At 44.8% G+C, this 13,369-nt stretch overlaps 1 protein-coding gene across 1 annotated transcript in view; it reads left to right on the plus strand.

Annotated features, from left to right (window-relative positions):
• The first annotated feature begins 4,837 nt into the window (after nt 1-4,837).
• The window catches only part of LOC140738210 (chymotrypsin-like elastase family member 2A), a 32,239-nt gene continuing 23,707 nt past the window's right edge, over nt 4,838-13,369 (plus strand). The window contains exon 1 of the mRNA XM_073065315.1: nt 4,838-4,895. Within this exon, the coding sequence (XP_072921416.1) occupies nt 4,838-4,895 (58 nt within the window). The remainder of the gene's footprint in view (nt 4,896-13,369) is intronic.

Below are 13,369 nucleotides of genomic sequence, written 5' to 3' on the forward strand. Positions count from 1 at the left end.
ACATCGGTGGTGCAAAGGGAGCAGTCTTGGACATTTTAACCATCAATACACACTAGAACTTGTTCACATATAAATGACCACCGACCCAGGGTTCGTTTTTACCTGTAACCTTTTGGAAAACCCAGGGCAGTTAGCTACAGTGCATGCCCAGAATTTCTGCTTACTTGAGTACATCCTGGTTAGGGAGCTTCAAGAGGTGAGCGGCTGCCGAATTTGGGTGTGTGAAGCAAACTGTAATAAACGTTTAAAAGGGAATAATCACTTTTTGATGAATGGCCACTATCGCCTGGGAAAAGGGTGCATAGTTCCCTACGTACACTTACCGATATCACCATTTGCACAGCCTATTCTGCTTCAAGTGAAGATGATGCAGAGAGAGGAGGTCCCCGGTGTATTGGAAAGATTTTGTTAATTACCATTGAATGACCTTGGGGACGGGGGTAAATGTGGAATATAGCGATGAGTAATTTAAATAATCTTGTACTGTAGGTATAACATGGGGTGGCAGAGTAGTGTAGCGGTTGGTGCGACGGTATTAGTGTTCCAGACACCCGTGTTCAATTCTGCCGCTGCCTCTAAGGAGATTGTACGTTCTTTCCACCATCATGTGGGTTTCCTCCCACAGTCCAAAGGCATATGGGTAAGTAGGTTGATTGGTCACATGGGTGTGGGCTCGTTGGGATGAAAGGGCCTGTACCGTGCTGTATCTTTAACAAAAAAATAAAAAGCATAATAACTGAATGCCTGTTGTGTGCCTCCGGGCAGGCAGGGTCAATAGCCAAGGAGGAGTACCTGAAACAGACACACTTTCATGCTTTGTAGCAAATGCCATTTTAGTGAATCCTAGTTATTGTGTTTGGAAACATTATGCATTGGCTCAAATAAAATAAATTAAACCCTAAACCACAAAACTCAGCCTCTATCTTTTTATGTACAACCTGAGCTTCAATTTACAGTACATCAGTATTGGAAAATGCATCCGAGCAGGTATATACAACTGAGTGGACGGCCAGCCCATTTTCCAGGGTGGCGATGGCTAATGCAAAAGGTGATTGGAGGAAAGTGTAGGGGGTGTCAGAGGTCGTTGCTTTTGCACAGGGTCTGGCAAGGTGTGGTGGTACATCAGAGACATTTCGGTAGGCATGTGGATGAAGGAAAAACGGAGGGCTTTGTGGGAGGGCAACGTTTGAAAAATCCTGGAGTAGGTTAAAGAGTTGGCACAATGTGGTGGGTTGAAGGACCTGGACTGTGCCATACTGTTCCAAATCCTCTGGGGGAGAATGAGTGGGCAGCTGCTAGACAGTGGGGAGGAGTGAGGGGAAACAGAAGAGAAGAGTAACAGATGAAGAGGGAAAAGGTGGCAACAGAAGGGACCTGGGGGAAAGAGGTAACAGATGAAAGAGCATTTGAGGAGGGAGATTTCAGAGAAAGAGGGAGTTATGAGTTGGGTTGAGTGAACAAGAAAAATGGTTAAGAGGGAGATAGAAAAGAGAGGTGGAGAATGAGGGAGGGAGTTAGGGGAGAATAAAAGTAAGTAAAGGCTGGTGGAGAATTGAATAGGAAGGGGAGAAAGAGCCTACAAGGAAGTTGTTGCCAAGAGTGTTTGCGCCCATATGGGTGTGCAGATTTTGAGTGCATCACTGCATCTGTCCGTACCTGTGAATAAACGTGTGCCAAGTGTCATGACCTCAGCCCCCTCCTTCAAGAGAATCGCAAGATCGCTATTAATTCGGGTCTTGGACCCAGGAAATGAGAGACAATGCCACGGAGTTGACCATTGTTCTTAGAGGCACCTGTGTGAATTGCAACTCTATAGTACGTGCCAGCTATCAGGGACATGGACACCCTTGGGCAATGTGGTGTGGGGATGGCCTCACCCTATCTTGATTGACATTTACAAATCTGCCAGCCATGATAAAAAGGAGACTGCTGGAGGCGGTACTCCAGCGACGCACTAGACGGACACCATCGCTCATTCCTCTCGTAATAACGGGAAGCTGCTCGGAAGCCACGTGTGATTCGGATCCCCGAGCTAGGGAATCGATTGGCTAATAACCCCAAAAAGGAGTTCGGACTGACAACGAGGAACTCCCGTTCTCGATCTCACGCTTTGAGTCCAGAAGGCTGGCAAGTTTATTTTCTCTCTCCAACCCGTGAACACGCAGCGGTCCCTCAAGCGGCAAAAAGCCTCCATGAACTGGCGAGACTTTTATATTTCAATTGGACAAATCGTTCAACCCCTAGACAACGATAGAGCTCATTTTTGATTGATTATTACTACACCTGTGCTTTAGATTGAGTTTTGACGATGTATATGATCTGAATGTTTTGTATTAACCATACGTTTGTGCCCCTTTATAAATAAAACGTTTGAAAATAGTAGCACCAGGCTTCAGGGACCTATCTATCTTTGCTGGTAAGTCACCCGGTTACTGGGGAACGTAACACAAGTAAAGCTGACTTCAGCCTTCAGTTGCGTTGGATCTCTTTGGAAGCTGACCAAGAGCACACTGTTGAGACAGTGGTAGCTGGTGTGTAGCAGATAAAGAGGTTTCACACTGGCATCTTCCACTTTACAAAACAACAGCAACAGAGGCAAGTCACTCTCAACCCCAGAGGAACTTCCTGTTTGAACAAGCACGCATGAACCCAGTGAGTAAGCTATGGTGATGAAGATCATTCACTAACGGCCTGGTGAATGGGATCCTGCGGGATTCCAGCATGTGTTTTTATTTCAGTATATGTGTGCATTATGTGTATAACTTCCCAATGCATCACCGGCACCAATCTACCCATCATCAATTATATATATACAGGCAGGTGCTAGGAAAGGGCCAGTAACATCATGAAGGACCCCACACATCCTTTTCATGGACTGTTTGCCCCACTCCCATCAGGAAGGAGGCTACGTAGCATCCACGCCAGGAACACCAGACTCAAAAACAGTTACTTCCTCCAAACAGTAAGACTGATCAACACCTCCACCACTAGGTTATTATTTCCTGTCAGTCACCTCATGTACAGCCAAGAGTCACTTTATGGACTTACAATCAATCTGTGTATATAAACACAGAAAACCTACAGCACAATACAGGTCCTTCTGCCCACTAAGTTGTGCCGAGCATGTCCCTACCTTAGAAATTACTCGGGTTACCCATAGCCCTCTATTTTTCTAAGCTCCATGTACCTATTAAAAAGTCTCTTAAAAGACTCTATCGTATCCACCTCCACCACCGTTGTCGGCAGCCCATTCCACGCACTCACCACTCTCTGAGTAAAAAGCTTACCTCTGACATCTCTGTACCTACTCCCCACCACCTTAAACCTGTGTCCTCCTGTGGCAGCCATTTCAGCCCTGGGAAAAAGCCTCCAACTATGTAAGCTATCATATATTCATATTTATTGTGTTTATTATTATTATTATTATTGTGTTCTTTATCTTCTGTGTTATTTTGTTATGCATCGGATCCTGAGTAATAATTACTTTGTTCTGCTCACGCTGTGTACAGGAAATGAGATTAAGCAATTGTGAATATGCCAAAGAGTTACATCCTGTAACATTCAGTGATATTTAATCAAGAACCAGGTAATGACCTTTACAATCTTAATGTAAAGATATCCTCTTTCCCCTCCTCCCACCTTTTTATTCTAGCATCTTTCCCCTTCTGTTTCAGTCCTTCATGAAGAAGGTCCTTGGCTCGAAACGTCAACTGTTTATTCTTTTCCATAGATGCTGCCTGGCCTGCTGAGTTCCCCAACGTTCTGTTTGTGTTACAATCTCATTGTGATGGCTTGTGGTTAGATGATATCACAAAGGCTGCTGGTGTTAATTGCCCTGTTTCTATAATCCACCCAGGAGCCAAGAATGAATCTCCCCTGAGCGCTAGGATTAGTGTCAATCTCATTTCTTATAAATTGTCACTGTCAGCCACAGGTAAAAAGTCATTGTATGAAAGGGACGTTTAAAGCAACTGTTCACCATCCGTTCACTTTCAAAATGAGGTCTGAGGAAGGATGATAGATTGTCATTCTCAGATGGTGTTCATGTTTACCATGAGTTAGATGATTCCTCCACACTGAAAGGATGTGTGTTTGGGAACAATGGAGTGTGGTTTAATACAGAATGGGTTGGATGCCAAATGAAACTTCCTCAACACTGTCCTATCAAGCACACTGAGGGTAAATACAGCGTAGGAACATGCTGCAGATTTAAGCTCTGACCACACTGTGCCAACGAACACTCCCAGGGCTAATACAGCGTGAGATGGAGGCAGAGTAAAGCTCCCACACTGGCCTGCCCGTGTGGGGATACTACACGATAGATACAGAGTAATCTCCATTTACATTGATCTGCCCATTCTGTGAGATTTAAGAAATAGCAAGATCAAAGAGCAAATTGAAAAATAGCTATTCTGCTTTCTCAAAATTTCATTTCATGAAATTGCAAAACCCTTTAAGAGCTAATTTATTGTCCTCCAGTACTGAATTTTATGTATGTTCTTTTCTTCCCTGTTTCTAAGAGTGACATTACTATCCCAAAGTCAGTAAAGCAGTAATAGTATCGATGCTGAAAACTGAAAACTCTTTGTTTCATGTGGGGCCCAGAGAAATTTTGAGGCATCAACTTGAAGACAATTATCATCCTTGTAGTTGGCATTTGAAGACAGATCCAGAGCTAGGACTTGATGTCCATTATGACGACTGCTGATTGACAGAGACAGCTGGAATTAACCAAAAGGGGAAGACAACAGCAAGCGATACGTTTCTGGAAGACTTGAGGGGAAGTGGGCAGAAATACAGAATCAACACTGGAAATAGGGCACTGAGTGAGGACCATATGGATGGTGGCACAGGATGTACAGGAGTGACTGAAGATGCCGAGGAGTCTCCCAAAGGTACAGAACATGCACTGATTGTAAATTCTATCAAGAAAGCACTCAAGGCAATCTTTCATCTGCTAGAGAACATGTGGGTGATAAATCTGATCAGCACGCTGCTCTGTGCTGGACTATCCTGTTTCTGGCCAGTCAGCAGCTTTCTGAAAGATAAGTTGTTGATCCATGAAGAATTACATTATGAATAAACCAAACTCATACAATAAACACTACAATACAAACTTAATCCTTTCTGGTTGTTACTTTAGGTTGAATACTTGTGAGTTTTCAATATTTGTCAATGTCAATCAATGGGGAAGTTTTGACGGAGGGATGGAAGGGATGTGGTTAGATATGACTTCTTAGCCGGAAGGCAATTGAGTTTTGAACAGTCCTGACGTTAGTGGCAGTAGGGTGTGAGCTGGAGGGTGTGGATGGAGCCAAGCTGGCAAACGTAGGGGTACGATTATGTTCAGTGGTTCCATATGATATCAGATAATGTATATAATATACGTACAGCCTGAATTTATTACTTTCCACAGACATCCTTGAAACAGAAAAACTCCAAAGAATGAATGACAGAAAAAATGTAAGAACCCCCTGCAACCCTCCCACACACAAGCAGTAGCAAACACCATCAACACTCCCTCCTCCTCCCACATACTCTAGCATAAAGCATCAGCATTCACACCACCCACCATGAAAGCAACAGCAAAGCCCTCAAAGAGAGACCATAGAAATATAGAAAACCTACAGCACAATACAGGCCCTTCGGCCCACAAAGCCGTGCCGAACATGTCCTCACCTTAGAAATTACCTTGGGTTACCCATAGCCCTCTATTTTTCTAAGCTCCATGTACCTATCCAGGAATCTCTTAAAAGACCAAACCATCTCCGCCTCCACCACTGCCGCCGGCAGCCCATTCCACACACTCGCCACTTTCTGCATAAAAAACTTAGCCCTTACATCTCCTCTGTACCTACTCCCCAGCACCTTAAACCTGTGCCCTCTTGTGGCAGCCATTTCAGCCCTGGGAAAAAGCCTCTGACTATCCACAGGATCAATGCCTCTCATCATCTTGTACACCTCTATCAGGTCACCTCTCATCCTCCGTCTCTCCAAGGAGAAAAAGTCGAGTTCACTCAATCTATTGTTCCAGGAAAGGTAGGACCTGTTCCGATGGGAGGGTTTGTACCTGAACCGGAGGGGGACTAACATCCTTGTGGGTAGATTTGCTAGTGCTGCTCTGGGGGGTTTAAACTAGATTTGCAAGGGGAGGGGAACCAGAGTGTTAGAGCAGGTAGTGAGGTGGAGGAGGATAAAGGTCATGCAAGGACTGCATGTACAGACAGAAATCAAAGGTTTGTACGTGATAGAAATGTTCTCAGGTGCATCTATTTCAATGCAAAGAGTATTGTAGGTAAGGCAGATGAGTTTAGGATGTGGATTGGCACGTGGGATTACGACATTATTGCTGTTAGTGAGACTTGGTTGCAGGAGGGGCAGGACTGGCAGCTTAATGTTCCAGGGTTCCATTGTTTCAGACATGATAGAGTGGGAGGGATGAAAGGGGGTGGAGTGGCATTACTAGTCAGGGAAAATATCACAGCTGTGTGTAGACAGTACAGCCTGGAGGGCTTGTCTACAGAGGCCATATGGGCGGAGCTGAGGAACGGGAAAGGTGTGACCACACTAATAGGGTTGAATTATAGACCGCCCAATAGTCAGAGAGAATTGGAGGAGCAAATCTGTAGAGAGATAGCAGACCGATTTAAGAAACAGAAAGTTGTAGGGGATTTTAACTTTCCACATATTGACTGGGACTCCCACACTGTGAAAGGGCTAGATGGCTTGGAGTTTGTCAGATGTGTTCAGGAAAGTTTTCTAAATCAATATATAGAGGTACCTATGAGAGAGGATGCAATACTTGATCTCCTATTAGGGAACCAGACAGATGAGGTGACAGAAGTATGTGCAGGCGAACATTTTGGGTTTAGAGTAATTAGTTTCAGGTTAATTATGGATAAGGATAGGTCTGGTCCTCGAGTTGAGGTTCTCAATTGGAGAAGGGCCAATTTTGTGGAAATGAGAAATCAAGGAAGAGTGGATTGGGATAAGTTGTCTTCTGGCAAGGATGTGTTCAGTAAATGGAAGGCCTTCAAAGGTGAAATTTTGAGAGTGCAGAGTTTGCATGTTCCTGCCAGGACTAAAGGCAAAGTTAACAGGCATAGGGAACCTTGGTTTTTAAGGGATATTAGTGATCTGGTTAAGAAAAAGAGAGAGGTGTATAGCAGGTTTAGGCAACAAGGAGCAAATGAGGTACTTAAAGAGTATAGAAAATGTAAGAAAATACTAAAGAAGGAATTCAGGAAGGCAAAAAGAAGAGGCATGCTCCCCAATTCAGGCATCATCCTTGTAAATCTCCTCTGCACCCTTTCTACATCCTTCCTGTAGTGAGGCAACCAGAATTGAGCACAGTACTCCAAGTGGGGTCTGACCAGGGTCTGACCAGGGTCCTATATAGCTGCAACATTACCTCTCAGCTTTTAAACTCAATCCCGCGATTGATGGAAGTCAATGCACTGTATGCCTTCTTAAACACAGAGTCAACCTGCACAGCAGCCTTGAGCGTCCTATGGACTCGGACCCCAAGATCCCTCTGATCCTCCACACTGCCAAGAGTCTTACCATTAATACTATATTCTGCCATCATATTTGACCTACCAAAATGAACCACCTCACACTTATCTATGTTGAACTCCATCTGTCACTTCTCAGCCCAGTTTTGCATCCTATCAATATCCCACTGTAACCTCTGAAAGCCCTCCACACTAACCATAACACCTCCAACCTTTGTGTCATCAGCAAATTTACTAACCCATCCTTCCACTTCCTCATCCAGGTCATTTATAAAAATCACAAAGAGTAGGGGTCCCAGAACAGATCCCTGAGGCACTCCACTGGTCACCGACCTCCATGCAGAATATGACCCATCTACAACCACTCTTTGCCTTCTGTGGGCAAGTCAGTTCTGGATCAACAAAATAATGTTTCCTTGGATCCCATGCCTCCTTACTTTCTCAATAATCCTTGCATGGGGTACCTTATCAAATGCCTTGCTGAAATCCATATACACTACATATACGGCTCTACCTTCATCAATGTGTTTAGTCACATCCTCAAAGGCACGACCTGCCTTTGACAAAGCCATGCTGACTATTCCTATTCATATTATGCCTCTCCAAATGTTCATAAATCCTGTCTCTCAGTAGCTTCTCCATCAACTGAAGTAAGATTCACTAAGACTATAATTTCCGAGGGCTATCTCTACTCCCTTTCTTAAATAAAGGAACAACATCCGCAACCCTACAATCCTCCGGAACCATTCCCATCCCATTGATGATGCAAAGATCATTGCCAGAGGCTCAGCAATCTCCTCCCTTGCTTCCCACAGTAGCCTGGGGTACATCCCATCCGGTCCTGGTGACTTATCCAACTATAATGCTTGCCAAAAGCTCCAGCACATCCTCTTCCTTAATATCTACGTGCTCAAGCTTTTCAGTCCACTGTAAGTTATCCCTACAATCGCCAAGATCCTTTTTCGTAGTGAATACTGCAGCAAAGTATTCATTAAGTACCTCTGCTATCTCCTCTGGTTCCATACACACTCTTCCACCATCACACTTGATTAGTCCTATTCTCTCACGTCTTATCCTCTTGTTCTTCACATACTTGTAGAATGCCTTGGGGTTTTCCTTAATCCTGTTCGCCAAGGCCTTCTCATGGCCCCTTCTGGCTCTCCCAATTTCATTCTTAAGCTCCTTCCTGCTAGTCTTATAATCTTCTAGATCTCTATCATTACCTAGTTTTTTGAACCTTTCATAAGCTTTTCTTTTCTTCTTAAGTAGATTTACAACAGCTTTTGTATACCACAGTTCCTGTACCAACCATCCTTTCCCTGTCTCATTAGAATGTAACTATGAGAACTCTACACAAATATCCCCTGAACATTTGTCACATTTCCCTGAGAACATCTGTTTTCAATTTATGCTTCCAAGTTCCTGCCTGATAGCCTCACATTTCACCAAGCGCTGATCCACGCTCTAAGCTCATCCGCTTTGTTCATATTACTCCTTGCATGAAAATAGACACATCTCAAACCATCGGTCTGAGCGCATCCCTTCTCTATCACCTCCCTCTCACACTGCTTCCAAGCTTTCTCTATTTGTGAGCCAACCGCCCCCTCCTCCATCACTTCAGTTCGGTTCCCACCCCCCAGTAATTCTAGTTTAAACTCTCCCAATAGCCTTTGCAAACCTCCCCACTAGGATGCTGGTCCCATAGAACCATAGAACACTACGGCACAGTACAGGCCCTTCAGCCCTCCATGTTGTGCTGACCCATATAATCCTTAAAAAAAAGTACTAAACCCACACTATCCCATAACCCTCCATTTTTCTTTCATTCATGTGCCTGTCCAAGAGACTCTTAAATACCCCTAATGTTTTAGCCTCCACCACTATCCCTGGCAAGTCATTCCAGGCACTCACAACCCTCTGTGTAAAAAACTTACCCCTGATGTCCCCGCTAAACTTCCCTCCCTTAATTTTGTACCTATGCCCTCTGGTGTTTGCTATTGGTGCCCTGGGAAACAGGCACTGACTATCCACCCTATCTATGCCTCTCATAACCTTGTAGACTTCTATCAAGTCCCCTCTCATTCTTCCACACTCCAAAAAAAAAGTCCCAGCTCTGCTAACCTTGCTTCATATGACTTGTTCTCCAATCCAGGCAACATCCTGGTAAATCTCCTCTGCACCCTCTCCATAGCTTCCACATAGCTTCCACCTCTATAATGAGGTGACCAGAATAGAACACAATACTCTAAGTGCGGTCTCACCAGTGATTTGTAGAGTTGCAACATGACCTCTCTACTCTTGAACTCAATCCCCCTGTTAATGAAGTCTAGCAACCCATAGGCCTTCTTAACTACCCTATCAACCTGTGCAGCGACCTTGAGGGATGTATGGATTTGAACCCCAAGGTCCCTTTGTTCATCTACACTCTTAAGTAACTGACCACTAATCCTGTACTCAGTCTTCTGGTTTGTCCTTCCAAAATGCATCACCTCACACTTGTCTGGATTGAACTCCATCTGCCATTTTTCTGCCCAACTCTGCAGCCTATCTATATCTTCTTGTAACCTTTGACCACCTACAGCTCCATCCACAACTCCTCCAATCTTCGTGTCATCCGCAAACTTACTCACCCATCCTTCCGCCTCTACATCCAGGTCATTTATAAAAATCACAAATAGCAGGGGTCCCAGGACAGATCCCTGCAGCACTCCACTAGTCACTGACCTCCAGGCAGAATACTTTCCTTCCACAACTACCCTCTGCTTTCTTCCTTTAAGCCAATTTTTTATCCAAACAGCCAAGGTTCCACTTATCCCATGTCTCATGACTTTCTGGATGAGTCTCTCATGAGGGACCTTGTCAAATGCTTTGCTAAAGTCCATGTAGACCACATCCACTGCCCTACCCTCATCAATTTCTTTTGTTACCTCTTCAAAAAACTCAATCAGGCTCGTGAGGCATGATCTTCCCTTCACAAAGCCATGTTGACTATCCATGAGTAGACTGTACTTCTCCAAATGCTCGTAGATCCTATCCTTAAGAATCCTTTCCAGTAGTTTGCAGACTACTGACGTAAGACTCACCAGTCTATAGTTCCTGGGTTTCTCCCTATAACGTTTTTTTAAACAAGAGAACTACATTTGCCGTTCTCCAGTCCTCCGGCACTTCCCTTGCAGCTAAAGAGGATTCAAAGATCACAGCTAATGCTCCTGCGATCTCTTCTCTCAATTCCCACAACAACCTGGGGTGTATCATATCCGGCCCTGGGGATTTATCAATCTTAATGTTTTTAAGAAGATCCAGCACTTCTTCCTTAATCTCCACATTGTCCAGCACACAGGCCCGCTCTACTTGGACCTCATCCTGATCAAGATCCTTTTCACTTGTGAATACTGAAGCAAAGTATTCATTTAGGACCTCCCCAACCTCCTCCGCCTCCAAGCACATGTTGCCCTCTTTATCCTTTAGCGGTCCCACCTTCGTTCTCGTCATCCTTCTATTCTTCACATACACATAGAACGCCTTGGGGTTCTCCTTAATCCTACATGCCAAGGCTTCCTCATGCCTCCTTCGAGCTCTCCTAAGTCCTTTCTTTAGCTCCTTCCTGGCTACCCTATATTTCTTATAAGCCCCTCCTACTTCCTGCTTCTTATATCTAACATATTCTTCCTTTTTCCTCTTGACGAGTTGCCTCATGTGTTTCATCAGCCACGGTTCTGTTTTCCTACCATTTTTTCCTTGCCTCAGTGGGACAAACCTATCCTGAACCCTGCTCAAGTGGTCCCTAAACTTCTCCCACATTACTTCCGTGCTTTCCCCTTTGAACATCTGTTTCCAATTTACTCTTGCTAGTTCCTGCCTCATCCCTTCAAAGTTAGCCCTTCCCCAGTTCAGCACTTTATCATTTCATCTGATTTTATCCCTTTCCATAGCTATGCTGAAGCTAAGGGAGTTGTGGTCACTCTCACCAAAATGCTCCCCCACCAAGAGGTCTGTCACCTGACCAGGTTCATTACCCAGAACTAGATCCAGTATAGCCTCTCCTCTTGTCGGCCGGTCCACATACTGTGTCAGGAATCCTTCTTGAACACACCTGACAAATTCAGCCCCATCTATCCCCCTTGCACTCAGGAGGTGCCAGTCAATATGAGGGAAGTTGAAATCACCCATAACTACTACCCTGTATTTCCTGCTCCATTCTAAAATCTGCCTGCTTATCTGCTCCTCAGTGTCCTGAGGGCTATTTGGGAACCTATAGATTTCTCCCAGCACAGTGATTGATAGAACATAGAACATAGAATAACACAGCACTTTACAGGCCCTTCAGCCCACAATGTTGTGCCGGCCCTCAGACCCTGCCTCCCATATAACCTCCCACCTTAAATTCCTCCATATACTTGTCTAGTAGTCTCTTAAACTTCACTAGTGTATTTGCCTCCACCATTGACTCAGGCAGTGCATTCCACGCACCAACCACTCTCTGAGTGAAAAACCCTTCCTCTAATATCCCCCTTGAACTTCCCTCCCCTTACCTGAAAGCCATGTCCTCTTGTACTGAGCAGTGGTGCCCTGGGGAAGAGGCGCTGGCTGTTCACTCTGTCTATTCCTCTTAATATCTTGTACACCTCTATCATGTCTCCTCTCATCCTCCTTCTCTCCAAAGAATGAAGCCCTAGCTCCCTTAATCTCTGATCATAATCCATACTCTCTAAACCAGGCAGCATCCTGGTAAATCTCCTCTGTATCCTTTCCAATGCTTCCACATCCTTCCTATACTGAGGCGACCAGAACTGGACACAGTACTCCAAGTGTGGCCTAACTAGAGTTTTATAGAGCTGCATCATTAAATTGCGTCTCTTAAACTCTGTCCCTCGACTTATGAAAGCTAATAAGTTTTCTTAATTACCCAATCTACCTGTGAGGCAACTTTCAGGGATCTATGGACATGTACCCCCAGATCCCTCTGCTCCTCCACACTACCAAGTATCCTGCCATTTACTTTATACTCTGCCTTGGAGTTTGTCCTTCCAAAGTGTACCACCTCACACTTCTCTGGGTTGAACTCCATCTGCCACTTCTCAGCCCACTTCTGCATCCTATCAATGTCTCTCTGCAATCTTTGACAATCCTCTACACTATCTACAACACCACCAACCTTTGTGTCGTCTGCAAACTTGCCAACCCACCCTTCTACCCCCACATCCAGGTCGTTAATAAAAATCACAAAAAGTAGAGGTCCCAGAACAGATCCTTGTGGGACATCACTAGTCACAACCCTCCAATCTGAATGTACTCCCTCCACCACAACCCTCTGCCTTCTGCAGGCAAGCCAATTCTGAATCCACCTGGCCAAACTTCCCTGGATCCCATGCCTTCTGACTTTCTGAATAAGCCTACCGTGTATACCTTGTCAAATGCCTTACTAAAATCCATGTAGATCACATCCACTGCACTACCCTCATCTATATGCCTGGTCACCTCCTCAAAGAACTCTTATCAGGCTTATTAGACACAATCTGCCCTTCACAAAGCCATGCTGACTGTCCCTGATCAGACCATGATTCTCTAAATGCCTATAGATCCTATCTCTAAGAATCTTTTCCAACAGCTTTCCCACCACAGACGTAAGGCTCACTGGTCTATAATTACCTGGACTATCCCTACTACCTTTTTTGAACAAGGGGACAACATTCGCCTCCCTCCAATCCTCTGGTACCATTCCCGTGGACAACAAGGACATAAAGATCCTAGCCAGAGGTCCCTTCCTATTTCTGACTTCCACCCAGATTGACTCCATGGACACTCCTTCTGCAGCGTCCTCCCTTTCTATAGCTGTGATACTATCCCTGACCAGC

The sequence above is a fragment of the Hemitrygon akajei genome, chromosome 14 (assembly GCF_048418815.1).
Source record: "Hemitrygon akajei chromosome 14, sHemAka1.3, whole genome shotgun sequence".
In the NCBI taxonomy this organism is placed as follows: domain Eukaryota; kingdom Metazoa; phylum Chordata; class Chondrichthyes; order Myliobatiformes; family Dasyatidae; genus Hemitrygon; species Hemitrygon akajei.